The 27,545-nt window shown below is 35.4% G+C and overlaps 3 protein-coding genes across 4 annotated transcripts; 1 reads left to right on the plus strand and 2 right to left on the minus strand.

Annotated features, from left to right (window-relative positions):
• Nucleotides 1-226: 226 nt before the first annotated feature.
• Nucleotides 227-3,974, minus strand: LOC145581815 (uncharacterized). The gene is made up of 2 exons (XM_081638843.1): nt 3,870-3,974; nt 227-2,394 (listed from the first exon to the last, which is right to left on the minus strand). The coding sequence occupies exon 2, from the start codon at nt 2,249-2,251 to the stop codon at nt 509-511; it is 1,743 nt and encodes a 580-aa protein (XP_081494969.1). The 5' UTR covers nt 2,252-2,394; nt 3,870-3,974; the 3' UTR covers nt 227-508.
• A 10,106-nt stretch (nt 3,975-14,080) lies between these two features.
• LOC145581816 (uncharacterized) lies at nt 14,081-18,442 on the plus strand. Of its 2 annotated transcripts, XM_081638845.1 has the most exons (9): nt 14,081-14,191; nt 14,332-14,378; nt 14,935-15,097; nt 15,273-15,335; nt 16,001-16,067; nt 16,232-16,332; nt 16,534-16,578; nt 17,511-17,987; nt 18,102-18,442. In XM_081638845.1, exons 3-9 carry the CDS (start codon nt 14,963-14,965, stop codon nt 18,267-18,269), a joined length of 1,056 nt encoding a protein of 351 aa, XP_081494971.1. In that variant the 5' UTR covers nt 14,081-14,191; nt 14,332-14,378; nt 14,935-14,962; the 3' UTR covers nt 18,270-18,442. The 2 variants fall into 2 exon arrangements, with proteins under 2 accessions (XP_081494971.1, XP_081494970.1); XM_081638844.1 differs by lacking the exon at nt 14,081-14,191 and having other exon boundaries at nt 14,222-14,378.
• A 663-nt stretch (nt 18,443-19,105) lies between these two features.
• On the minus strand, nt 19,106-25,626 carry LOC145581817 (gamma-secretase subunit APH1-like). The gene is made up of 6 exons (XM_081638846.1): nt 25,430-25,626; nt 22,944-23,099; nt 22,228-22,313; nt 21,316-21,441; nt 20,436-20,563; nt 19,106-19,606 (listed from the first exon to the last, which is right to left on the minus strand). The coding sequence occupies exons 1-6, from the start codon at nt 25,540-25,542 to the stop codon at nt 19,463-19,465; spliced, it is 753 nt and encodes a 250-aa protein (XP_081494972.1). The 5' UTR covers nt 25,543-25,626; the 3' UTR covers nt 19,106-19,462.
• Nucleotides 25,627-27,545: the final 1,919 nt, after the last annotated feature.

A 27,545-nucleotide genomic window follows, 5' to 3' on the forward strand; every position in this document is an offset into this window, starting at 1 on the left:
ATTTTCTCCAAAAATATAAAAATCATTACTTAGAGTAGAAATTGTTAATGATGAATGCATAAGAGCAATGGCATAAATCGACTAAAATAAAATAACATGGGTATCAAGTTGTAAAGCAACATCAATAATCAAGAAGACGAATAAGAAATACCTGGTTACGAGTCAGAAGTTGCAGTATACAAATTCTGGTGCAAATGTAGGGGCAAACACCTCAACAACTGATGAGTGAATGCATCAAATTAGCCAGTTAGGTTTCTCATAAATATGTACATCCTCAACAGAATTAATATAATCCAGCAACTGCTTATAGCTTGAGCTACACACTGACAGAGGAGAGACCGAGAAAGATCAAAATAACTACCACTATCGTATGAACATCCTAATCATTAAATAAGTGCAGATTTTTACAGAACGATGTATATAGTGTCACCATGGCCAATAAAGAGGCCAATTATGTTATATACTTGCTATAGCCAAGGTTTCTAGTACTATACAGAGAGATCTAATATTACATCCTTTCTGCAAACTCTACTTTGCAAGTAGTCTTGTAATGCCCTGTTTGGTTACACTTACTACAGCGAACAGCATGCTTCTCCCGGTTTATATCATTGGTACAAATTCTCTTTTTCTCGGGCCTTCCTGGAGGGCGACGGAACTTGGGTGGTCGGACAACTTGAATCTCTTCGTTTACCAGAATCTGGCCAGGTCTTTTCAATTCAATTTTCCTGGGGATAGGGTGCAATTTGGGCATATATGTCTCCCGAAAGCTCTCAACAGTAAAATATTTTACTACGAAAGCATATGGATCTTTTTTGCAAGAACGAAGTGCTGCAACTGCATGGGAACATGGGATTCCATATAGCTGCCAATACCGACATGAACAACAATGAGTTCCAATATTTACAATATCTGATCGGTCAGCTGATATGACTTCAAATTCAAATTCATCAGACTGAAGGGCTTGGTAAGAGGATGCCAAGTTAACGGCTTCTTCCAACTGTTTTTCAGCAGAGGGGGCTAAAACTGATGTCCATGACTTACTCTTAGAACGTCGCTCTTCAAACATGGTTGTCAGTTTACTGTAAATCTTCTCAATCACCTGGATAACAGGAAGTTCGCATGCTTCTGTAATCCATCTATTGAATTCCTCAACATTTGAGGAAAAATGTCCATATCTTTTCCCATCAAAATACAAAAGTGCCCAACTCTGAGGAGGATACTCTTGCAACCATTTGGCTGCTTCAGTAGACATGTCCTCAATTTCTGCCAACTTTTCTTTAAAAGTAAGTATACTGGTTGCATAAGCAGCTTGCCAGAGAAGATGGACAAGTCTGGAATTTTTGAACTCCTTGCCAATGCTTTCAGTCAAGTGACGCATGCAAACAGCATGAAATGAGCTAGGGAACTTTCGATTTAAAGCATCTACTATACCCTTTGCTCCATCTGACAAAAACGTAAATTGTGGCATACACTGAGTATTCATCTCTAGCGCTTTATGTAACTCTGACAAGAACCACATCCAGCTCTCATCATTATCCATATCAACAACAGCAAAAGCAAGGGGGAACAGCCCCCCATCAGCATCAAAAGAAGTGGCTGCCAATAGGGTCCCAAGATATTTGCTCTTAAGCTGTAACCCACCAAGCCCTACTATGGGTAAGCAACCATTCAGGAACCCATAAATGGATGCATAATAAGAAACAAAGAGACGTTGAAACTGATTATCTGCACAAGCAGTATAAACCTCAGCAACAGTTCCAGGATTTGATTTTTTTATCTGATCGCAGAAGGAAGGAAGAAGGCAATATCCCTGTTCAGAAGAGCCATAAATCGCTTCAAGTCCCCGTTCCTTAGCACGCCAAGCTTGCTTGTAAGGTATTGTTATCCCATATTGTTTTTCAATGTCATGTGATATATCTTTTGGCTTGTAATTTATATTATCCCGCAGACGCTCCTCTATGAAACGCACAATCCAATCAATAGAAGCCTGATGATGCCCATTCTGAGCATTGCAGCCACACGTATGTGTAGGTTCCAAACTTCGTACAGTGAACTTGGAGGAATTCGAAATCTTTACAGCACGGATACGCCATGGACAATCTCCAATAGAACATTTTGCAATATAACGAATTAAATCACTTTTGATTACACGTAGCTCAAAGTGCTGTGCAATAGCAGCCTCTTTAATTGCATTTCGGAAAGCCTTGACATCAGGAAACTCCTGACCAACGAAAATCTTGTGTTCTTCCATGGAATTCCTAGATCACTGAGATAAACCATGTCACAATGACAATAGGCTAGCAAGATCACCTATTAGAGTAACAACAAACAAGGATACCGAAGCAGCTCCCATTTATCCATTACTGAATCAGCATTAAGACCTTCAACTTGAAACTGGAAAAAAGAGATTTGACAGATGAGTTTCTGTAGAATTTAATAACTTTGCACATGGATAAGGCTCTCAAAGTAATAATTTTAAACTAGCAACAAAACTACTACTACTACAACAACAACAACAACCCTACACAAAATGATTCAAAAGATGGGTACTTGTTGAATGGAGAATTAGACACCAGTCAAAAGCTGATAAACTAAATGCAAGAGACCCACAAAACCTATTGCAGCACTCACAAACCTAGCCTAAACTTTGGTGTTGTCCTTGAAAAAAGTATATCACAACATTGTTTGGTCCTCAATGATTGGAAGCATTGTAGCGAGTTACAACTTACAAGACACGTTTTTATTACCCAAGAGATGCATTAAATCATCATAATACTCATACACTCATATTAGCTCGTATTCCCCAAGTCTAACCCTTATAATCCAAATATAAATTGCAATTTGTACTTCATACAAGATCCAAATTCCAAATGATGGGAAATTCTATGACTTCATCAAACTGGTCCCAACTCACAATTCAAAGTACCCCCTCCATACATTCTCACTAACAAACCCGTGGAGTACTGTTGTGTGAAGTTGAAGTCGACTCATTTTCTAAATCACTTATGAACAGTAAGTTGAAAGCCAATTCCAAATCATACTTTTTTTTTCAAACTTAATCATCAAAAATTCAAAATTCAACCAGCTCCTATACAAATTGACACAATTATGCATGATCCTCAGAGAATATAAAAACTGTGACAGTCAACAAGACAAACTGCTACAAAACCCATAGTACTGTACCAAGGTATGTGGACTGGCTATGTAATTTAGGCAATTTAGTCAGCCCAATTCTTCAAACTCAAACCTCAAGAACCCGAACACGATGGATAATCTAAATTAGAACGACAAGATAAGAGCATTTAGAAGATTCATTCATCCCCAAATCAGAAACACCATAATTGATTAAAATTTAAATCAAATTTGTTATCATCATTTACATTATTCGAGCACCCGAAAATTTATTTAACCAATAGCAATGATCAAAACATGTAAGAGAACAAATTTACTTCCATAAACACATATAATTAAGCTTAATAATCTGGAACTCAAATAGGGTCACACCCTTAAAGATTAAAACACCTATATCCAAATCTCATACCTAAATTGCTGGTAAAAAATTTATCTTTTTTGGGTAAAAGTTGAATTCGGACATTTGTGAAATTCCCCAATTTCAAAAGTAACACACTAAAATAAAAATTAATAGCAAAATTACAAGTCTAAATCAATCACTTCCGTCGCTAAATACTATAGGAGACCCAAAAAAATGACCAAATTTTATGAAAATGATTGATGCCCAATTAAATTAAAGATCCGAATTTCAAAAAACTTGTAACAAAATTAGTGTCAAATGGAAGGAAAAATTAATTCGCAAAAAATGGAGGGAAAAAATAATTCGCAGAATTAAGGAAGGGAAATAAAGAACGAACCTTGAAAGTTGAAACAGTTGAAGTTGCAGATGATGGGAACAGCAGGCGGTTACCCAGTGTGACGACGACGACGACGACGTAACGACACTAACGAAGTAACGAGTGACTTGCTCTGATGGTGTTCAATTTATTTATTTATTTTTTAAAAAAATTTAATTTAATTATTTTTTTTTTTTTTTTTTTTTTTGTAATCAGCTTATGAGAGTTTGGTAATAGAGTTTAAAATTAGAGACATCAATTCAAATGTTTGGGTCGGATTTGGTGAGATCGATGGGGGTGGGTTTATATTTTGATAGGCGGGTTGGGAATATTTTATTTTATTTTTATTATTAAGGGAAGCAGAGCATATATTATTCAGGAAATATCCCAAACCGCCAAGCAGGAACAAAACATTGTATCTATAAAAGTCGAAATTTGAATTTGATTTTTTCTGGGTCGGGTTAGTCGGGTTGGGTTTTGACACCTCTAGTTAGCATAAAACTCATAAAAGGAGTAAGTAATGGGAATTTTATTAATTTATTTAAAAGTTAATAAGAATAATGTATTGTTTGGTAGGTAATGGCTCTCACTCTTTTCCTTTAATGCAACACTTTCATCGGCACAGAGTTTTATATTATACAAAAAATAGATAGTAAGGAATAGCATATGTAAAAATAGTGGATGTGAGAAAAAAAAATAAAAAATAGTACGAGTAAATAAATTGTGGGGTGGGGTAAAACCATAGGAGTGGAGATCATGTGAGGTGAGAAATATAATATAATACGGAGTAATACGAAGTGTTTCTATGTAATTTAAGCTAGTGTTGTGTATCCAAAAAAAAAAAAAAAAAACCCGACCCATTGTGAAATTAAAATGATCCAAATGAACTATGAGTATGGAGTACGAATGTGGCAATAATTTCTTCCTTTTGTTGACGACTTTTTTTTTTCTCTATTCTTAAAATTTTGAACTCTTATTAAAAGGGTGCTAACTTATTATAAAGCAAGTAATTTGAAACAGATGTAATAAAGAAGTATACAGATTTATTAAGATACACTTGTCATTCATAGATGATATATAGATCATGGCCTCCATGTTTTTGTTATCTTCAATTAATTTTCATTTTTGAAAAAAATTTGCTTATGTGTTCATATATTATGGCCTCCATGTTCTAAACTCAGTAAAATTTATAGGGCATACATCAACTTCCTTTATTTAAAATGAAATAAAATATACACTAAATTTATATATTTAGTCCATTTATTTAATTTGAGATGAGGAGAAGGACGGCAGGGAATTCAGGAAAACAATACATATGCAAATATTAGATGATCTGAAGACAAACTGTAACTTTTGTTAAAAAGTGATAGTTATTTTAGATAATGACATATAATTAAAGTATAAAGTTAGATCATTATCATCATATTATTAATTATTAATTTGATAAAACATAAAGTACTTAATAACTTAATTTATATTAACCCATTCTTTGGAATATATAGTTTGGCCTTTCCCACAAACAAATTTGTCATTTGTCTCCTGGAAATTGTTCATCATTGCTGAAAATTCTCATTGTTGACCCACTCAATTATTCTGAAAATTGTTAACTTTTGATCTTGTTGAAAGTTCTTTCTTTTGGACTTTAGAGGCAAAAGTGACACTTATTATACTTTGATCATTTCTAAACTTTATATTATCATCATCATATTATTATTATTATTAACAAGTCAATAAACTTTTTCAAGCTCGAAATTTAATTTTAGTGTATATATATGCATAATGTAGCACTTGTTCAGATTTGAGCGCCCCTTCATTGTGGCTCCAAAAAGATGAAAAAGTTTACCTACCACTAAAAAACATAAATTAAAAAAAAAAAAATACAGTCTGAAAAAATTTCCTGAAACTTTACTGTTGAATATCCAAGCTGTTCTTGAGCATCCAGTATGATGCAATAATCAAACAAAAAAAAAAAAAAAAGTCTTGGCAGATATGTTTAGTTTTGGTATGGGGAAATCAATAGTTCGATCGATGGTCTATTTGAAGGGAAGCTAATGCTGCTGCTGCTGCTGTTGTTTGGTGGTGAAATTTGCTGATACAAAAAAAGTCAGGTTCTTTCTTTGTAGAAGTTCTTTGTTGGTTTAAATTCCTTTGTTCTGAACTTGAATTCTGCTGTTACTATTCATCACAATCAGATAAATAAAAAATAGAAAAAAAAAAGATAAAAAAACATAGATTAAAAGGGAAAATACAAAAAGAAAGATAAAAATATTATGGTAGTTATTGAAAGAGCACGCTCATCCACTTCCTCGAGTACTTCTTCGAGGAAGGAGAAGCAAGGTCCAAGTTGTGAAAAAGAGAGTCATGAACTTCCTAAGAGGAAACTAATTCGAAAAACGAGCTCAATATCTTCCCCTTCTACTCCCTCTAAGAAGGAGAAAAAAAGTGGGAGTTGTCTGAAGGACACTCATGAACTTCTCAAGGGGAAACTTGCTCCAAGAGCAAACTCATTTTCTTCCCCTTTGTCTCCTTCTAAAAGAAAGGGAAAACAGAATATGAGTAGCCAAAAGGATATAAACTATGAGCCCCCCAAGGAGAAACTTGTTCGAAAGGCTAGCTCGTTATCTTCCTCTTCCAATTCTTCAACGAGAGAGCAGAGGAACCTGAGTACTAGTATTCCTGAGAAAAACAGAAGGAGCACTGCCTTGATCAAGTCAAGAATCAAGGAGTTAGGCCCAATCTGCAGAAGGCGAAAGGAGATTCTGAGTTCCATTAAATTGGAAGAGGATATTGATGTGTATCTCGATAAACAGATCGAGGATGAAGGGAAGGCCAACCCTGATGATTGCTTGTGGTTATCCTCAGGAAGCATGTCCCCTCAAGAGTTTGGTCTCTTCATGAGCGCTCTTGATCCATGTCTTGACGAATGGGTGCTCTCTTTTCTTCCTAGATCATTAAGGACACCTAAGGCTTTTGATGGGTCAAAGGTGATAAATCCTGTATGTGAAGCTAATTTATTGGGGAGAATAGAGAAAGAGGAGGTGACACATGAGGCAGATGGATCAGCTCTAGAACGTTCACAAAGCATCGACTCTTCTTGTTCTTCTTCGCTTGCTTTGAGCACCAGCAACAACTCTTCATTCTGGAATATGGATAGAACCGGCGTTTGGGTGTCTTTGATCAATCTTGATGTGGAAGATTCCAAGTTCATTTCAGATGTGGACTCACAAGTGGATGAATTGGAGTCTAACTTTCCTAGTCCCAACTATGAGTCCAACTGGGATTCTTATTTTTCTGATGTTGGAGTTTCTTCATCTGCTAAATCTACAACACAGGAGAGTACTTCCCAGAGTGAGTGGTCTTCAGACCTCCTGTCTGACTCCATGGATTGGGAAATGGAATCTGATGATCCGATATTTTGGCCTTATGGGGTGGATTGTGACTGGGATCAGAAAGATTTGGATGCATTTTCAGTTTCACCTCGCAAAGGGGTATACAAGATAAGGTTCAAATCAGGAGAAGACAGCTCTGTTACTCCTGATTCCATCAGGTTCCGGCTTCAAGGTAGGAATGGAAAGCGGATTGTTTTCATGTCAGGTTTAAGTGCATCGAAGATGATTGCTTTTAAGAAGGGATGTCGAAAGAATGCTGCTGCTGCTGCTGCTTCCACAAGGGGGAAAAGATGCTCGAAGATTGGTAAACGAGCTAACCGTTTCAAGAGAAGGGTCCCGCCAATCCTTGAGGATGATCTTGAAGGCATATCTCCAAAAGAAACACCAAAAGAATCCTTAAAGAAGGGTAGCAATTCTTCTGACATGGATCTCTCAGAGTGTACTGATGATTGGGGAGATCAGATGGACAATGATGGTCCACTTTTTTGGCCAACTGATCAGAAAACTGCAGACTGGGATGTGACATGGGATTCTTTCAACATATCACCTCGAAAAAATACACAATTGAACACTGATCTAAGCTCTCCAAAAGGTGGTTTTGCAATTTCAAGTTCTGTCAGACTGAAATTCTGTCCTAAGAAGTTGAAATCTAAGGCAGTACCCGGCACAAAATCTAGTTTAGGCACATCAAAGAGTTTCAAGTTTAAGTCCATCTCCCAGAAGACTAATGTTGCTGCTGGTGGTAGAAGCTTGGTGGTAATTGTCCCTGGGAAAAGAAGATCCATGTTTAAATCTTCAAATATGTTTTTTAAGCATGGAAGTCATGGTAAGAAGAAAAAGGATATGCCTCTGAAAGTTGGTAAATCAGTAGAAGAGTTCATAAGATTGGTATCTATTATTGGTATGAACAACATGTTCCCTGGTAATGAACTAGCTTCAGAAAATCTTCCAATTGAGACCCTTGTAGGCCTTGGCGAGTTTGACGGGCACGAGGGTGTTGATATGGAGTTTGAAGATGACTTCTTACTTGAGGAATGCACGAAAGTTTGAAAACGCATTGTTTTCGCAGATGGAAGTAGAGCTTTGGTTAGTTCATGAAATGGCTTGAGTTCTTGCTGCCACATTTATCATTTTGTACTTTTAATTTTGCAATGTTGTTTGTTATGATCAGGTTTCAGCATACATATAGTGTGAGGATAAGAACAAAAAAGGGGGAAAAAAAAAAAGAAAAGAAAAGAAAAGAAGAGTGACATTTCAGATACTGGTGTAAAAACTCTGATGTTTTCTTGAACTGAGTACCAATAAAATTTGGAGAAAGAAAAAAAAAAAGAAGAAAATGTTTGAGAAAAGGAGCTTGTTGTTTTCTGTCTCAGCCCTCTATCAAACCCAACTTAACTTCCTCATTAATGAGTAAAAAAAAAGAAAAATAAATCTATCTTAAAGTAAGTGCACGCAGCAGAACACGTAGATTGTCATCGAAGATTATATAAGCCTATGTAGGAGTTGAACCTACATCATTGTGCTGCTAAATGCTACACAGCGCTCTGCCATGCTGAGCTAATAGGCTAAAAAATGGTCATAATCATACTACCAGATAATTTCTAACCTGTTATTAATGTAGCAGAACAAGTAGAGCAACAGCAGAAGATTACTTATAAGGCCAATACTAGGATGTAGTATAAATCATGAAGGACATTAAAAATTGAACAAAGGAAGATGCTAAAGACTTGACAAAACATGTTTTATGGAAATAGTATCAAATGCCATGATCACATTCAAATAGCTTTTACTCTCATAGCCCATCTTATAACCTGAGAATTTGCCAAAGACCGTAAACTCGTAACACACTAGTGCCATACACAATACAATGATCATAAACCAATACTGAATGTAACTTACTGAAAGTTGTATATTCGTATACACATAATTGATCCTGTAAAATCATTTTTCATAAATCCTAAACTCATCAAGCAAAATAGGCACACCAAGTGTTTGAACAAAATGATAGACTACTCAATCCCTCTTAGCTAACACACACCATAAACTAAGGTTAATCAAATTGGATTGGAATTGGTGGAAATTCGGATGGACCGACTCAAAATCGAAAACCTGAATCTTATTTCGGATTACACTGAACTAGACTTGGGCCAAATCCAAACCGAAAACCGGACTTTCACTCTTAATTCTATTACCAGAGTTATAGCATTCCAGAACAAGGCTACTGCACTACTTTGATATACATTCCAAAAAAAAATTGCCTATTTCACACACCAGACGAATTTCAAATACTTGTACTACCAGTGTACAATTTAATCAATTGTTTCAAGCAGCTTGAAGAAAAATGGAATTTTGTCAGACCAATCAGAATTTCAAAAATGAAAATAATAAGTTAATAATCAAAGCTCATAAATTGGTTTCGAATATTAGATTGTTGAACAAGATTAAGGATGAATAACGCAAAATTGGTAAAAATTATAAACCCTAACCAAAAATAGGAAAGGATCATCAAAGGAATACCTTAATTGTGGAAAGTTTGTTCTTCAATAGATAAAGAGAAGGCGAAATTGCATAGGAAGCATTTAAATTTAGTGAAGATAAATTAATTGTCTCCGAAATTTATGTTCTTCACTCTTGAGAGCCTGAGAAGAGATGAAGAACTTATAGTTGACTTTTTGTATTGACTATTGAGGATTTTTTTTTTTTTTTTTTTTAATTTGACAAGGACTATTGAGGAAGTTGAAAATTACTTCTATATTTTTATTTTATTTTTTGTCGATGGAAGGTAATTAGGTAGAGCAACAGTTGGGCATGGGCCAGCCACATTATGAAATTAGTTGAACCTGAGCTGGTTATCAGCTAGTCGTCTAATCGGGCGGGTGAGCAATGGGTCGTGCATGAATATTTAAATCTTATGTGTTGAGTAGTTTAAAATTAACTCATTGACAAAAAAAAGCTAAACCATATTAATAAGGACTAACTGCCATGTCTAGGCACAACATAATACATAGTATATGGGTTGTGCAATTGTGTTGTGTTTGACTCGTTTGTAGAAGATTAACATGATTCAAACACGACATATATATAGAGTAACTTTTTTGAACCTATTTAGCTTTCTAGACATGACCCACCAAATTACAAAGTTTGATAGTCTAATACTCAAACGTGTGGTCTTGTGAGAAAGTCACTACCTATAATTATTTTCATCATTAATGACGATAACAAGTACTAATGTACTCTAGTCTTCACCAATATGAGGTCTAAAGTTTTTCAAGTATTCGAAAATCGAAAACAATTACATTCACTCCCCTTTATTTGTTGTCATGTGTGACAACAACATGCACCATTTCCCCCACATTCATATCAAAAATAAAACTACGAAAGTAACAAAACACAAAGTATAGTAATTAGTATGAAAATGATAAAATTGCACCTCCAAAGTCCAACCTGCCCACCCCCCTAATGACAAAGTGACAGCCTCATCCCCCAACAACCTGCCGCTGCTCCTCTTCCAGTTTTTACTCCCACTTTCTCTCTAATTAATCAAATCATATTTATATTTTATCAGAAAATTAATTAAACTACTGTACTATACGTCTATATTACTCCCACTAACCATATTATATACGTCAATTCATGGTTAACAACAAAACTATATAAATATAAGTATGGGTTCAATGAATATAATATATAAAAGGAAGTTATATTATGGTATTGAATGATGATTATGTATCTACCTTATAAATCTTTATCTATATAACACGTACACAATGATTGGTGTTACTTAGTAGTATTTGGTGTACCCATCTTCTCCATTTAAGTCCAATTTGTCGGAGCTTTCAATTTAATGATTCGTATGTTGAAATAGTTAGGCAATGAATAAAATAAATTCACACATGAATAAATATTTTATTACGTGTAAATTACGAATTAAGATTAAATTGAAATTTAAATAGTGTCAAAATTCAGATTGTTAAGAACTTTAGGAACATAAACAATTTTAGCATAAAAAGTATTGGCAAATACAAGTTTATCTGCCAGATAAACGAATTTTTGTTAATCTGGTGACATTTTTGTAAATATATTGAAAAGTGTGGTCATTTATTCAGTACTTTTGGTGAGCTGTTCAATTACTGTTTGCAACTTGCATTTACTGTTTGGTGAGGAAATTACACATGTACCCCTAAACTAGTACATGAAAAGATGCATGTACCCCTCCATTGGTACTTGAAAAGACGATTATACCCCCAAATAAGCTCAAAAAGTATATCTTAAATTAAACTCAAGCTGAAAAGTATCTATTTAACAATATTAGTTTTAGATTAACCATCTCGTTTCGTTTAGAGGACTTAAGGGTCAATAAAAGGTGCGCAAAAACCGACTTAGGTTTTTGCATTGGTTGACACCACCTTTTAGACATCGAGAAAGCTTAAATTACTTTCTAGTTTCTACGTTCCTAGATGTTTGCCTCACTTTTCTTTTTAGTCCGTCCCTTTAAGTTTGTCCCACGTTAATATTAGTTCATTCCTTTAAGTTTTCCCATACATAAATAGTTATTACTTATATGGACCCATTGCTTTACTCTTAGGGACCATTTGGTTGGGGGTATTCATCAAAGTGAAAGGGAATCAACCACCTTGATTCCCTTTGTTGCTGTTTGTTAGTCGTTTTTTCCCATTCCCTTACTCCCTCCATTCCTCCAAATCCTTCTAAGTTCATTCCCCACCCTCCTAGGTATTTCCATTCACATTCCCTACCACCACCACATCACCACCTTCCTACCTACCCACACCACCGGAAAACCTAACCACCTTCCTACCTGACCCTCACCGCCCCCCCCCCCCGACCTTCTCCGCTTGTCCCCTCCCCAGCAAAAACATTCCCCTGGCCGTCGTCGTCCCTCCTCCGCCACTCGCCGACCTTGAAAATCTTCCTAGGCCCCTTGTCGGAACTTGCTACCCATATTCGCACCTCCCTCAACCCTCGTCGGAGGTTGTCACACCTCTTCCATCGCTGCCCTGTTTTGATTGAGTGAAGTTCAATTTCGATTGGTTTCTAGGGTTATTTCAGGGCTGAGGGAAGTTTTTCGGGGCTGAGGGAGGTTTTGCGAGGGGTGGGAAGAGCTGTGCGAGGGGCGGGGATGGCCGGAGAAGGGAGGCGAATGGTGAGGGAGGTGCGGCGAGTGGTTTGGTGGCTGGAAACGTTGGAGAGTGAAGGTTTCAGGTGGCTGTGTGGTGTGGGACTTGTGGGTCTCATTCCCTTTGTTTTTAAAACAAACAACATAGAAAATTTTCGGTATTTTCATTCCATCCCTTGTTTTTCCCTTTGTTCATTCCATTCCGATTACCCCGTGCGAACGAAACGGCCCCTTACACCAACTACAATTGATCCTATCACTCTTTTCTCTCATGAACTCTTTCCAACCAAATTACCAATGAAGCAAAAATAAAAAGAAAGAGAGACGAATAGAGTATTTGATGTTTTTTTTTAATTTCCTTTATCCTTGATTTATTACATCATTTTATTTTATCACAAATCTAGGGCTTTAGGGCGGACGAGGATTCCTTTTCTAGCCCAAACCACAAGGGGAAGCTCTCAAATTTATACTAACATTTAATAACATGAAAATTAATTTAAAGGCCATATAGAGTGCTATGTAGGATTTTTCTTTTTTCTTTCCTTTTTTTTTTTTTTTTGGTTTTTATTTGGTAGTTTTTCTACTTCTTCCAATAATGCTTTCATATCATTTCCCATATGACACTAAGACTCTGTTCTGTTCACCTTATTTTCACTTATTTCAGGATTAATAAGTTCAGATAAGGGGTTAATAAGTTCAGATAAGATAAGTTCAGGAAAAATAAGTTCTGATAAGTTGTGATAAGGGTTAATCAGGGCTGCCAAGTTTAATTTATAACTAAAATAAGTTCTACTAAAGGTTAATAAGTTCAGATAAGTTCATATAAGTAAAAATCAGGTGAATAGAACACACCCTAACAATGGTTTCGATCATTATCATTTCCCAAATCACTGTTCCCCATAGTCTATTCAAAATATTAATTTTGTAATTTTTGTGATAGCTTTCATGAATTTATCATTTTTTTTGGACATACATTACAAAATAAATTACAGAGAAACATCTGTCAAAAAAAAAAAAAAAAAAAAAAAAAAACATAGATCATACCTTTAATTTCATGAAATCTATCACAAAATGGCAAAATTAATACTTTATAAATTTAATTTTGATGAATTTATTGATTTATTTTTTGTTTAAATTATGCTGTAATTACCTAATGTCGTAGTTCGTGATGATATGTATACCTATTAATACAAATAATAATTTTTTTTTCCATGGTAGATTTCATGAAATTAAATGTATGTTTTGATTTAAAATAATAATAATAATTTTTTTTTTTTTGATGAAATTAAATGTATGTTTTGTCTATATAAAAAAACATTTTACCAACAAATTTAACCCGTACATTGTACAGGCTAAATACTAATTATCTTTATTTATATTTAAATATCTAAATAAGGTAAACTTTTCATATCCACCAATGTGGAACAAAACACTTTCCCAAAATAGAATGGTTAGAAAATACCAAGTAAAATTTTCTACCAACTTTGCTTTGTATTACTTCCAACAATGTGTACAAGATTTAATCTCATATCTTGCATATAATTGTATTACTTCCAACAATGTGCACAAGATTTGATCTCATATTCTGGATATAATTCAGGTTATAATTCTCGACAGTCGATACAATAAGGTACATTGACAACTAATTTGAAACAGAGGGAATATTAACGCCTAATGATGAATGAGCAAGAGAGCACACGACCAACCTCGACATAATGACCAAATTAAAAGGGAGTAATTTACGAGCCAATGGGGTTTGCCAAACTATCTAGGAACTCTGAATCGAAGCTTCTCTCTGTCCTTCTCTCTTTCTCCACTCTGTAAGCTCTTTTCCTTTTTTTCTTCTCCTCCCTTTTTGACTTTCCTTTTTTATTTCCCATTTTTCTGGTAATCCCTCGCGATCTCATTTCCTCCTACTTACCCCTTCCTTCGTTTGATTTTTAATCTCTATTATTTTCAGATTTCAACTCTCATTTCTTGTTCATCTTTGTCAATTTCAGCTCTTTGGTGAGTTTCCCAACACTTATTTTATTTGTTTCTGCTTCAATTTTGCTTGTTTTTGATGTGATTTTTTCCGGGTCTGCTTTGAAAATGTGATTGGTGAAGTGGGGTTTGTGAATTTGTTGTTGGATAGTTGTTAATTTGGCATAATTGTTGGTTTTGTGCATCGAATTTTAGTGGGGGTTTTGTTGATTGTTATTTGTGTTATTGATTTTGTTTATCATGATCTTAAGAAAAATGGGGGAAAATTAGATTTGATGGAGATTTATGTGGTTGTTGGATTTTAATTAAGGTTTTCTTAATTAATGATTTTCCTTGTGTAATCTCATATTTTGCATAATTTTCTGTATTGGATTTTTATTTTTTAAATTTTAATTTGTGTTATATGGAGACTTGTTCAATTTCATGTCAAATTTATGTGTGTTTTGTCACATAAATGAGTCTCTTATTTTATTTGAGCTGTAAGTAAGTGTACTCATTGTACTTGTGATTAGGGAGTATCTTCTTATACATGTTATTTAGGATTTGTATATGTAGGGCTAATTGTTCCTTGTGTTTACAGAATTGTTTGAGTGTGAGGATCAAGCATTATGCGTGCCACGTCATTGTTAGCACAGTGCTTACCAGGGTTGTTGCCCCATGATCGAGGAAATCCCAGCATCTCTGCTGTTTCAGACAGAGATGCACAATTTACTCCACCCGCTGTTGAAATTCTCCCATCAAAGGTGAGAATTATTTTCAGTACCTTTTGAAGAATTCGATGGAAGTCTGTTACTTTATAAATCTTTTTGTTGCCTGCTTTACCTGATGATGAAGGTGTTGATAGATACTAGGATGCATCACTTTTGAAATGATTTGGGTGTCCGGCAGCATATTGACTCGCTTGTTATCTTATCTTAGGTGGTACAAACCTCCAAGGGTGATGGAGAGAATGCTGATGGACAAGAACTCCATGCATTCAAGGTTTTTCCTTGGGACTTGTTATCAAATATTTTTGTTCTGTTAAATTTACATTGGGCAAGTACAAAAGTTAAGGTTATTTGGTATACCATACTGGTTGTATTTGGAATATAAAACTTCTGCTTAGGCCCTATCGAATTCATAAATCATCTAGTGGAGCAGACATTGAATGCACAGGACATTTCAGTGTAGTATGTGGTAGAAATATTGAAGAGTATTTATGCAAATGTCAAAGTCACCTAGTATCCACGTAGTTGGGTGAGAGGATAGGTTTTTCTGCCGTGGTGATGAATTGGAGTTGTGCCAATTTTTGTGTGTTGGTCTTGGCCAACAGATTGTTTTTTAGATTTGCTTCGAAGTGATTGGTTGGTGTTGCAGTTCAATTTGAATAAATCCAAACTTTTATACTTGGATATTTAAAATTTGTAAGTTGGAGCGCTTTATTGTGATCGAAAAACTGTTAAAGTAGTAGTACTAAGTTACTAACATGTAAGTTCATCTGAATGACTGTATGCATCTAGCAACCTTGCCTCTTCTGATTTTTCACTTTCTAACTGAGCAGTGTTGAAGGACGGTTATTAAATTATTACTATCTTATCCAGGTCTGCCGTAGCTCAAGACTGTGTGTCCTAGATCTATGAAACTCGTGAGTTGCTTGTGTATTGCAGGGAAAGATTAATGTTGCAGATATAGTTGGTTTCAGCGGGCTTGAAACAATATGCTCAAAAATGGATGGTAAGTGAATTGATGCTTTTATAAAGTTCCAATGTCCTCTGTAGCCTTGCAAATATGCTTCTTTTAGTTTCTTTTTTTGTTGATTGATATAAATTTTTTATTTTTTTAAAAAAGGTCAATATAAACATTTATTATAAATAAATATGAGTTTATCTTATGTGCAGCATCACTCAAACCCTGGGATAGTTCGTTTGATCTTGTAAATGTCCTTAAACATGAGATCCGTGATGGGCAATTAAGCTTCAGGGGCAAAAGAGTGCTTGAGGTGTGTATATAATGGGCAGAAAACTTTGCTTTATTAGAAGTAATATTATTTTTTTCCATTTGAGGTTTTGTACAAAAATTTTCAGTCCAAATCCTTTGCTGATTTCTTGGGGACTATCTTTTTCATTTTCACTCCGATTGAATTGATCTCTCTACAAGTTTCACTTCAAAAGTTGATACATTTTTATTTTTCTTGTGACAGCTTTCCTGCAGCTATGGGCTTCCTGGTATTTTTGCATGCTTGAAGGTATATATGTATTCTAGTTGATGAGCTTTAGCTAATTTCATATTTCTCCATTTTTTTGCTGCTGGAATGATGTTCCACCACACTTCAACTACATAACCTGAATATTTTAGATCTCTATATCTGGATGAATTTTGAGGAACCTTGTGAATATTTTTTCCTTGTCTGTGATGTACTTTGATCGGGGAGATCTGTGCTCTTTGTTTTTTCCATGATAATATATGGGAAGCCTTTTAGTGATATGTCATTTGATCAACAATAGGATGATAGACGTTTATAAACCCGATCCGATCAATTTCCTGCTTTCTGCTGTGTTCTATTTCGCTCATTGCATAATTGCATTCCCGTTGTTGCCCTACTAGACAATCCAAGAGCCCTGAACCTGACTTTCAGTAGTGGGAAAGCTAGTATATTTCCATATTATCGGGTTCTGACACCAATAAAGTTGTATATTCTTCTCTGCTCCTACTTTTGGCCGTTTTGGTGGTGGGTGACTGGGTGAGGATGTCATGCAAGTAAACTATTAGATTCTCAGCCCTGTTTCGGTGATCATCAATTAACTGTTGTTTTACCCATTGGATCTTGAGCCTGAGCAGAAATCTGTAGACTATCAATCCTCTTGTATGGAATATTTTTAAGAGAGCTAGGAATAAGACCATGAGACTGAGTGGGGGGAAGGGGGCCGAGGGAAAGCTGGGGGTACTTCATTCGATTGTTTAATACTTTGTCCACTTGGTTTCTTTGAAATTCCCAAAAACATTGTTGAATTTTCATAGTGGCACTATTTTAAGCAAACATGATTTGAAAAGCAAGGGTAAGATAATAATCTCGTGTTTTTTTTTTTTTTTTTTTTTTCCTTCCCTGAGATCAAATATATGGACAAAACAATTGCAGTAGTGTCTATAACTCATCAACTGTCTTGTCACCAAATGCAGGGTGCATGTACTGTGCATTTTCAAGACATAAATGCAGAAACTATTAGATGTGCAACCATTCCCAATGTCCTGGCTAATTTGGAACATGCTAGAGACCGACAAAGTCGCCAACCTGAGGGGCCTGTGACTCCATCTAGGCAACCTTTGGCTCCCGCTGTGCATTTTTATGCTGGGGACTGGGAAGAGCTACCCTCTGTCTTATCTGTTGTGAGAAATGATGCTTTTGAAGCTACTCCTGGAATGAGTATGTGCTTTTCAGAGGATGATTTTAATGATGGTTGTAGTAGCCAAGAAGGCAGCATAACTGGGCAAGAGTCCTCAACAAAACCGAGGCGTTCTCGGAAGCTTTCTGGAAGCCGAGCCTGGGAAAGGGCTAGTGAATCAGATCATGGGGATTGTGGTTACGATGTTGTTTTGATGACTGAGATTCCTTGCTCAGTAACCTCTCTGAAGAAACTCTATGCACTGATTAAAAAGGTGAGCTCCATTCGTTCACTATTAATGTTTCTTATCAGTTTGCCTGGCTCATTTTGCAACTCTCTTAAATTATGCTGTTTACTGAAACGCTTTTACTGTGTTTTGTTATACCAGTGTCTTAGGCCTCCTTATGGAGTTCTATATCTAGCGACAAAGAGGAATTATGTTGGCTTCAACAGTGGAGCTCGGCATTTGAGAAATATAGTCGATGAGAACATTTTTGGAGTTCATTTAGTCAAAGAGATGACTGATAGAGAGATTTGGAAGGTCTTTCACAAATAAATACCCATGCTAACATGAATTGAGTATATTATTGATTAGAGATTTGAGATACAAAATTTTTCCCCCTTTCCTTTAGGCGTTTGTATCTGTATAATATGTACTGCAGATATCGTTCCTTCATTATTTTGCTTAGTGATAGTGATAAAGAAATACAAGTATGACTTTCAAGGTTAGATGAGCTGATCTACGTTGTAATTTCTTCCATTTAGATATCGGTAACCGGTGTAAATAGGTTTTGGCTGTGCAAGAAAAATTCTAGCAGTTTTCCACAAACTCCATAACTGATGTACGAAGTATTAGTTTTTTATCGCCATTATACCATGATCTTCTAGTCTTCTGTGCTGTAAATAAAGTGATAATAGAATAATCTGTTTATAACCTTGTAGAGTGGTAAGTTTTTACGTATGTAACTTATAATTCTAAATTTCTAATGGTTCCAGAAAAAGTTTTATGTTGCTCCAAAGAACTGCTTAAAAGTACAAGTGGCTTGAGAAAATGTTCGTGTTATGTACTTCACGAGCCACATTGTTTGTAAATTGTAACCTTAACCTTTGCACAAAATCTCACAGCTGATGTATCATGTATGTAGGAAAGGTAGAAGGCATAAAATTGGCATGACCTATTGCTCGAACCCAATAACCCTCCCTATTGTTCCCCCTTCACCTAAACCAGTCAAAGGCGAAGGGGTCCTGTGATTCCTGTCTAGTTGAGGTGAAGGTCTTCAATAGTTATTTTTGGTTGTGTTTGACGATTCCTTTGTGCATTTGCTCATTTTCTCAATCTTTTAGTTCTCTACTACAGATGGAAACCCATCCAGTCACAGATAACCAAAAGGAAAAAAAGAAAAAAGAGCTTAAATGATTGAGTTTACAATAATATTTACATGGTGCAGCATATTAAGCTAAATACTTCGTATGTAATTTACAAGTCAACAGTAATTGTTAAAGCATACATCCTACAGTAAATTTTTTAATAAACTGCACCTGTTCAGCCTTTTACCTGAACCTCAAAGAATCTGACCATATATCTCGCCTATAACTGGAGATTGGGTTGCTCAAAGAGAAAAAATCTAAATGACATAGATTCGCAAATTCAATGGAGGAAGATTCTATAGCGTACTTGAAGAGTATGGGTTAATTAAGGAAGTATTGTGGGACTGGCTACGTAACTGAGTTTGTAAGAAAGATGATCGACTACTGCAAAGTAATTCCTCTACGCTGTTCATCAACCAATCTTCTCCACGCCATCTTCCCACAATGAATCAGTGTCAACGCAGCCATAAAATACAGCAAAGGAATGGAAATGATGCACCCACCAGGAGCAAAATTAATGAGTGTCTGGAAAAAAGAGGGCAGAGTTTCTTATTTATGTCCAGCAGATAAACCACAATATAGTAAGGTAACTTAAATCACAATTAGATCTAATGTTGAGGCAGACAAAATACTGAATTAATTTTATAAAATTGCAAAACACTCCCTTATTATATCACCCAGTTCTCAACAATAATCACATTACTAAATAGAAAGTTGCCCTTATCTGTTATCTGTGTCTACGTTGACAAGCTAATGATTATTGCTCCAAAGACTACAATTGTTATAAATTTTTTTTAAAAATCTCCACAACTGACTGTACTTTGATAAATGTATTACAACTGAGTAATTTTATTCAGCTTTTAGCATTGAGGAATGAGTTTACTAAAGTATTTTTACAAGTGGATAAATGTCCGCTCTCTAAATGTCCATCCATCCCTCCCTCATAATGAAGTTAATGAAGGTACTAATATCCCCCTCCCCTAACCTTCTCTCTCATCTCCGACAACTCTATCCAAAATTCTGGCCAACAAACAGCACACTTCCTACCTAACAACATAACAACAAAATGCTAACAGGAATATTGTCACACATTTCATGCAGAATAATGAGCACATCATTCGTTGTACCACAACAAAAGAAAATATATGCTGAACTAAACAAAAGGGTGTGCAAGTATACCAGCACGACTACATAATGCTTAACTTATTATGAGCAGCCATAACCGAGACCACATAACAACAAAATGCTAACAGGAATATTGTCACACATTTCATGCAGAATAATGCGCACATTATTCGTTGTACCACAACAAAAGAAATATATGCTGAACTAATAACAGGGTGTGCAAGTATACCAGCATTCCAGCAATCAGATGAACGATAGGAACAAAATACTGGTCAACTCTCTTCGATTCAGAATATCCGTTGAAGGCAATCACCATTGAGAATGTATGAATGGTAACAAATGCAAGAGCAATAATAGCTGCAATAGACAAATCAAAAAATTGCCTTTAGTGAAATTTCAACAATCGCATATCAACAATATGAGTGTTTTAGATGATAACCAAAGTAAATAAACAGATGTAAAATAAACCTCGTAGCTGTTTATCCCTTCCCCATCAATACACTCACATAAACACCCTTAAAAACTAAAGAAATTAGTCAAATTACAGGGTGTGCCTTGATGTTTGACTATATAAAAAGGTATATTTCACCTTGAAGGTTATCATACAAAATTTCTCCATGTTTTCAACTTAATAAGATATGGTCAATAAGAATTTTTTAACAATTTAGAAGCATTTGAAATATGATTACAGGGGAAAGAACAGTCATGAGTCTCATGACTTTTAAATAAAATTTTGTTTAAATGCATAACAGAAAAAAGATCTTACAGAGGTTGAATTTCTGTAGCAAGATATTCATAGTACTACACTCCGCTACCAGGGCCACCACCAATACTATGTATACATATAATTTTAAACAAAATAGTTCTTTTTGATGGAATCTATCAGTTGAATCTATCATTTCTTTAGAATGTGAAAAAACTGTGTACTTTTTCTAAATTTTGGGAGAGCCACTGTATTTTAGGTCATCTACAAGAAACTCCTTCCCCTCCCTCCTGCGCCCTCGGTGCTTCCGAAAACCACCAAAAGAGAGATTAAAGGGCCTTCGGCAACTTTACCCATTCATACCTATGTACAAACTGAAAGGAAAATCTATTGAAATCTGACTCACCCGAAATGAGAAAGAAAGGCATCCATGTGCATCTGTCAGCATAATAAGTTGCAGGTCCAAATGAAGGTGTCAAAAGGCTAAGGCAGAAAAAAACAGCATGAGCCACACCATGACCTAAGCCACCAGCTGCTTGCAATTGATTTGAAGAAAAAGCACATGAACTGGATTAGAACTATTAGTCTGTTCAACAAAAGCACAAGATATACTACATCTATTTACATCATGAAAAAAAACCCACAGAATAGGAATAATAAATATCTATACATAGAAATAGCAACAAGCTTGTTTCCAAAATGCACTACTGTTATTGTCTCGGAAATACAAAGCCACCAAAGGCACAAAATTTAAAATCAGCCGCTGCAGATTAAGTATTGTCACTACTAGCCATAGATTCTTAGCATAATTTAGCAGGATAATATCACGCATTTAAGTCTCCATGAAGAAGATATGAATCCAGACAATCAGAAATAGACTGGTTGCTGCCCAAAACTCAGCGGATAGAATATCTAGGGTCTATAGTTTAAAATCCCCAAGACACCCCTCCTTGCTAGTTCTGACAACCAAAAGTCAGATCCTCTTCACTGACCAGTGATTCCTAAAGCAGCATCTGCAAAAGTTAAAATCAAGGACAAATCTACTACCTACTTCCCAGCTTCCCCCAAAGAGATATATAGGCAAACAATTTAGCAACTTAGCTCATAGCTTAAACAATATATTGAGGTGGGGAAAAAAAAAAAAAAAAAAAAGGACCATGTACAACACAAAAACCAGCAAAATTGGAAACAACAATAGTTCACAAGGGGGGAAAAAATAAAAACATTTTTGTGAGATCACAGTCCAAAGACCATGTCAGATTACCATAGCAACGGCTTCAATGGCACTTATCCATACTACAAAATATTTCTTGCTTACCTAAAGCAATCTGCATCTTATCAGTCAGAAACAGGCGAGGTTTCGAAAGCCTATCAGCAAATGCGTCCAACATGTCCTCCAACCTCCTGTGCAAGGTTACATGGAAGAAGATGAGTGATGACCAACAAAAAAAAAAGAAAGAAAGAAGTATCAGTTACAATTTTATTACATTCCATCTTCCACATAGACTCCAGCATGAAAGCAGAGTGTCGTTTTTAAAGAGGCTAAGTTTTTTTTTTTTTTTTTTTTTTGAACAGGCTAAGTTTTTTTTTTAAAGAGGCTAAGTTATATTGAACCAGCTCTTCTTAAATGATCAGGCCAAAATTTTCGAAAATAATACTAAAAAACTTTCAACTGAAATAACCTACAAAAACTTCAAAAGTAGATGTATAGGTTCCTCACTCCAGAGGCAACTAATACACTAAATTATTGCTCTTTTTATCCTTATCTTACCATATAACGCAAAAAATTTACCCCATTGCAAAATATACACCCACAACTTCTTAGTGGATTTCTTCTGATATATATTTTCTTATAGAAAACAAAAAAGAAATTATAATGGATGAAAATTTGAAAGATATAGCAAAGAAAAAGGTAAGATGTACTATGACTCTATGAGAGTACTCTCCTCTTGCATAAGAGATAGATAACTCAAAATACATTAAAATCAGTACATGTACAAGAGATGCAATATACGAGGAAGCATAGTTACATACAGGTAAGCTTTCCATAGTAGAATACGAAGTCCTTCCTGAAAGCAAACAGATGTAAAGACAAGAATTGCATACGGCCACCATGCTGTTGACTTGAAAGGCAAAAAGCCCCTCCAAAGCCCTGAAAGCATAATCAAACTCACCAGCCATAGTAGTGTGCTGCAAATTCGAATAAAAGACAAGTGAGACAAATTTGAGGGGAACATTTGTCCATTCATTATCCTAACGGAACCAAAATACTACTTTGATACAGCTACTTACAAGAACTCAAATAATAAGATAACAACCTTCTAGTCTGGACAATAGAGATTAAGTATTGTACAATACAGGAAAAATAGAGAAATCAGGCCCTAAGTAGAAATATGAAAGATTATGTCATACAGCACACCATCATGGCTTCACCTAAAGTCACTCTTTGAAGTACAATTATGATAAACTTAAACAGATCCAATAGTTGATTGGCCTCTTAGTTGAATCTTTTCCGTAGGATCAGAGCATTCTATTTTCACATCTAACTCCTTAGAGTAACTTCAATCTTTAGAAGCGAGAACTGAGAATCCGAAGCTTATGGTATCCTCGATAACATACCAAATCCTTGAGCATAGATATATTTTTCAGCTGCATATGGAAACAACTCCAACAATCATCTAAGTTAACTCAGACTCAGCTTTAGGGAAGTACTTTTTAAAATTAAAAAAACCACTTTGCTAATAAACCACAGAAACAAAGATCTAGAGAACAAATGTCCACAATAAAAGTTACCATTTCAAAATTGCAGCAAACATGTCTACTTACATTATATATTGCCCCTCTTCTTAATACCATAATCTGGTGTATAAGAAAACCTGCTCGAGGACAACTTTGTAGTCAAGCACTAGTGACAAGTATTAGCTATCAAGAAAAGCTCTAAATAAACAATTCCCATTTTCCAGCAGGAGTAGGAAGCTGCTAAGCATTAGTCAGAAATCCTGATGGACGGTTTCAGTTCCTCCTTAATAAAATAAAAGTTAGAATTAGAATTACTTATATGGTCAGTTTGCGAAGCTGGAAAGATCAAGTCAGTTTGGATAGTTCCTGGAACTAGCCAACATGAAGTTGGAATTGCTAGTGATTGTGGACAAGATAAAAACAATTCAATATTAGTTTAAGTAGACAAAACAATTACAGAGGAGCTTTATAAGGAAAGGTAATGCCTCTCCTTTCTTTATAGCAAATGTTCCACTAAAATGTCCTTGACTTCTCTTTTTATTGTAAAGTAGTAAGTCAGTAAATTGCATCTAAAATAAAGGATCTGACGGAGAAACCTTTTTTTGATTGCAAGGTCAAGGCTAAAAGAGCCTCTTTGCAGCTGCATGGTTAAGGCTGCAGTATATCCTACCCACTCTCCCTCCTATGATCTTATCCCAACTTTAAAAAAAACCTCCTTAAACACATTGGAATGTGTTATGGTAAGCCGTAGGTGGCTATTCAATACCTAGGATATGGTATAGTATGGTAAGCAATAAAGATGATAATCTCCATGTAAATTCTTCAAATTACTAAGAAGTGAAATCTAAGGTGGCTATTCAATACCTCAAGTAGCTGACAGGTGGATCTAAAGTGGCTATTCAATACCCCAGGCTTCTAAGTTCTAAGAAGTAAACCTAAGGTAGCCACTCAAAATTTCAGTTAAGAAGTGAATCTAAGGTGGTTAATCAATACCTCAGGCGAATACACTTAATTGCTCAGTCGGCAAATTTCATTCCCATAAGACTGAGTTCTGCTAAACTACTCCCATGCTCCAAACTCCAAATCTGCTCCGTCTCAAACTTTGCTACTAAGCGATAGATAATATGCCTAACAGAAATGAATAGCTCAAAGATCTCGCAACTCTCAAGAAGAGGGATATCTCTTTGATCATTCCACACAAAAACCTTTAAGCATTGGGCATTCATCTTGGAACTAACAAAAACCTCTCTGGCACATAGCTCCTTTCTTTCTTGTATCACACAAATTATTTCTCCTATCTCAAACCAAACAGCAAGCAATTAACCATCAAGCACGGTTTCATTGTTCTCTCTGATCTCATTCTTACTGTCTAGAAATAATCAAATCTGACAATTGAGTTGTATTATTTCATTGTACTATAGGTTCTCGAAACATCGACAAAACAGCATAAAAACCCTAAGACCTGCTGAAAATGGTGTAATATACAAACCATCAAAACTCAGTACAAAGATGAACCTCAGCCAAACAATCAGCAAAACTACCAAACTCATTATAAATAAAAAATGCAACAACTAAACAGAAAATTAAATAATCTCTTTAGTTAGCAAAATCACTAATCTAATACGAAGTACATAGAATTGACATAGTAATCACAAAAATTAAGGATGACTAAGAACATTGAATAAAACCCATTAAAATTGAAAACTACCCAGTTCATTTTCTGGGTTTAATTGCATAAATAAGAAATGAAAAAGAAAAATATAGAAAATGGAGAGAAATACCTGGAGAGAACGGTGAGGATCAAGAAGGGTTTTTTGGCGATGACAGAGATAAAGAGTGACAAAGAAGGGCCTAATGCTATTAATGTATACCCAATTCCTGCTGCTACAGTCATCTCCTTCTTCCTCTTCTCTCTCTATTTCTGAATTCGATCAGATGAACAAGTTGCTGCCTTGTGGAGAAAATAGGAAAAATACAGTCAATTTATTTATTTATTTTTTTTTAAATAAGATACGTGGTGAATATTGGTACGTTTTTTCACAAGATTGTCTTAATATGTCTAGCTAGTACAGTAGTGTAGTAAAAAAAAAGAAATTTTGATATTCATAATTGGTCGATGTCTTGATAAGTCGGAGTAGAATAGGCGAGAGAGAAACATAATCTGTAGTCGGATTTCCTTTATGAAAAAACGTGTTAGGACTAAGAAATGTTAGAATGCCTAAAAAGAATCCAAAATGTTTTGATTTCATCCATCCATCACCGACAGAAGCGTTCTCGAGCAAATTATGTTATTTGGCTAAAAGAAGACAATTACGAAGGGCAATAGCCTCAACAAGAAAAGTTGGGCAAGAACCTAAATTTTAGGTTAGACTAGGTATATGATTTCCTAAACATCTCTAAGGACAACACCAATTGAGGCAAAAATTTTGAAGGACAAAACCGTCAAAATTAAGTCTACAATAGCTCAAAGGGGGAGGGGAATAAGAAACAATAGAAGAGGTAGGCCGAGTAGGCTACGACTGAGAGCGGTGTTAGAATGGTGTATTTCATCTAAAAAAGAATGAGGCTACCATTCCTGACAAACACAAATGTAAATAAGATTAATATTGGCGATAGTATATCTGTTTTGGGGTTTGTGATTCTCATGGGATATGGATTTTCAATGCAACTCGGACAGTTGAAGACACTTGCAAAATACAACGATTAAGTTAGTAATCGAAAAACGAAGGGATTTTAGAGAGAGAAAATAGAGAGAAGTTAGAGCAAACAACAATAAATAATGTCTTGAATGCAATGTTTCAATCCACTCCTCCCATCATGAATGATTAGGGTATTCACAGGGGTAGGAATGTGTGTCCTTCTAAGACTTAGTATCCTAGAATGGGGAACTCTGATTGGCTGCACAATTGGATAAGGGCACGTATCCCTTTAGGGGGGGCCGTTTTAGTGCATTTCTTGGGAATTGGGTTATTAATGTAATAGTTGTCTTTCCACTCTCTCAAGTGATTATTCTGAGTTTCCATGCATCTTCTTCCTATTGGGACACGCATGTTGCACAATTATTAGGCCACATGTCACCTTTAGGATTGAATCGCATGATGGGGTATTTTTACCCTCAACATATCTATCTTTAAAAATGATTGCATTACGATGACATTCCCAGATACTCCACAAAAGGAAGGCTATCTAAGGGAGGAAGCTAAAAGAGTCGGTTTTAAGTGAACGAAATAGGTCTAGGGTCTGAAAAGAGAAAGGGAGGGTTCCAATCCAATTGCGCATAGAAACAAAGGACTAAAGATCCGAAATTGCTGAGAGAAGCAATGGACACTTATCCAAAGAGAAAGAGATGAGGAGAATAAATACTATTGGGATTAAGAATAGGTATTGTAGAAAGCACAAAAGGTAAGGACATAACTATTACATAGGGCTAAGATTTGTGTATTAGATAAACTATTCAAAAGAATTTTCCATACGAAAAGGTTAATTTTAGGTGCGGCTAAGTTTCAAAAAGAGAAGATTTGAAACTTAGCCGCACCTAGATTCTCAAGGAGTTCTTCCTATCTATATCTGAGGATCGCAGAGAAAATGATCAACAAATCAACCAACAAAAGTATCAGCTAATAAGCGATAGTTTAGGATTTTAGGTGCGGTTAATTTTAGGTGCGGCTAAGTTTCAAAAAGAGAAGATTTGAAACTTAGCCGAAAAGGTTAATTTTAGGTGCGGCTAAGGTTAATTTTCATATTTTAAAGAAATGTAACATGTGTTCGGTTGGAATTATTTCGAAAAGAGAAGATTTGGCGCCAAATGAAGATCGTCTGTTGAGAGGGCATTAAGGGAAATCAAGACTAGATTCTCAAGGAGTTCTTCCTATCTATATATGAGGATCGCAGAGAAAA

The sequence above is a fragment of the Chenopodium album genome, chromosome 15, assembly GCF_948465745.1.
Source record: "Chenopodium album chromosome 15, dcCheAlbu1.1, whole genome shotgun sequence".
Classification (NCBI taxonomy): domain Eukaryota; kingdom Viridiplantae; phylum Streptophyta; class Magnoliopsida; order Caryophyllales; family Amaranthaceae; genus Chenopodium; species Chenopodium album.

Bases quoted from the DNA above. Each gene is read 5' to 3' on its own strand.
- LOC145581815 (XM_081638843.1), bottom strand. From the start codon at position 2,251: ATGGAAGAACACAAGATTTTCGTTGGTCAGGAGTTTCCTGATGTCAAG.
- LOC145581816 (XM_081638845.1), top strand. From the start codon at position 14,963: ATGCGTGCCACGTCATTGTTAGCACAGTGCTTACCAGGGTTGTTGCCC. The intron at 15,336-16,000 runs GTTTTTCCTTGG...TGTGTATTGCAG, and splicing joins AAGAACTCCATGCATTCAAG to GGAAAGATTAATGTTGCAGA. The intron at 16,333-16,533 runs GTGTGTATATAA...TTCTTGTGACAG, and splicing joins GGGGCAAAAGAGTGCTTGAG to CTTTCCTGCAGCTATGGGCT.
- LOC145581817 (XM_081638846.1), bottom strand. From the start codon at position 25,542: ATGACTGTAGCAGCAGGAATTGGGTATACATTAATAGCATTAGGCCCT. The intron at 21,442-22,227 runs GTAAGCAAGAAA...AATTGCAAGCAG, and splicing joins TAAGATGCAGATTGCTTTAG to CTGGTGGCTTAGGTCATGGT. The intron at 19,607-20,435 runs GTATACTTGCAC...TCTTTTTTCCAG, and splicing joins ATCTGATTGCTGGAATGCTG to ACACTCATTAATTTTGCTCC.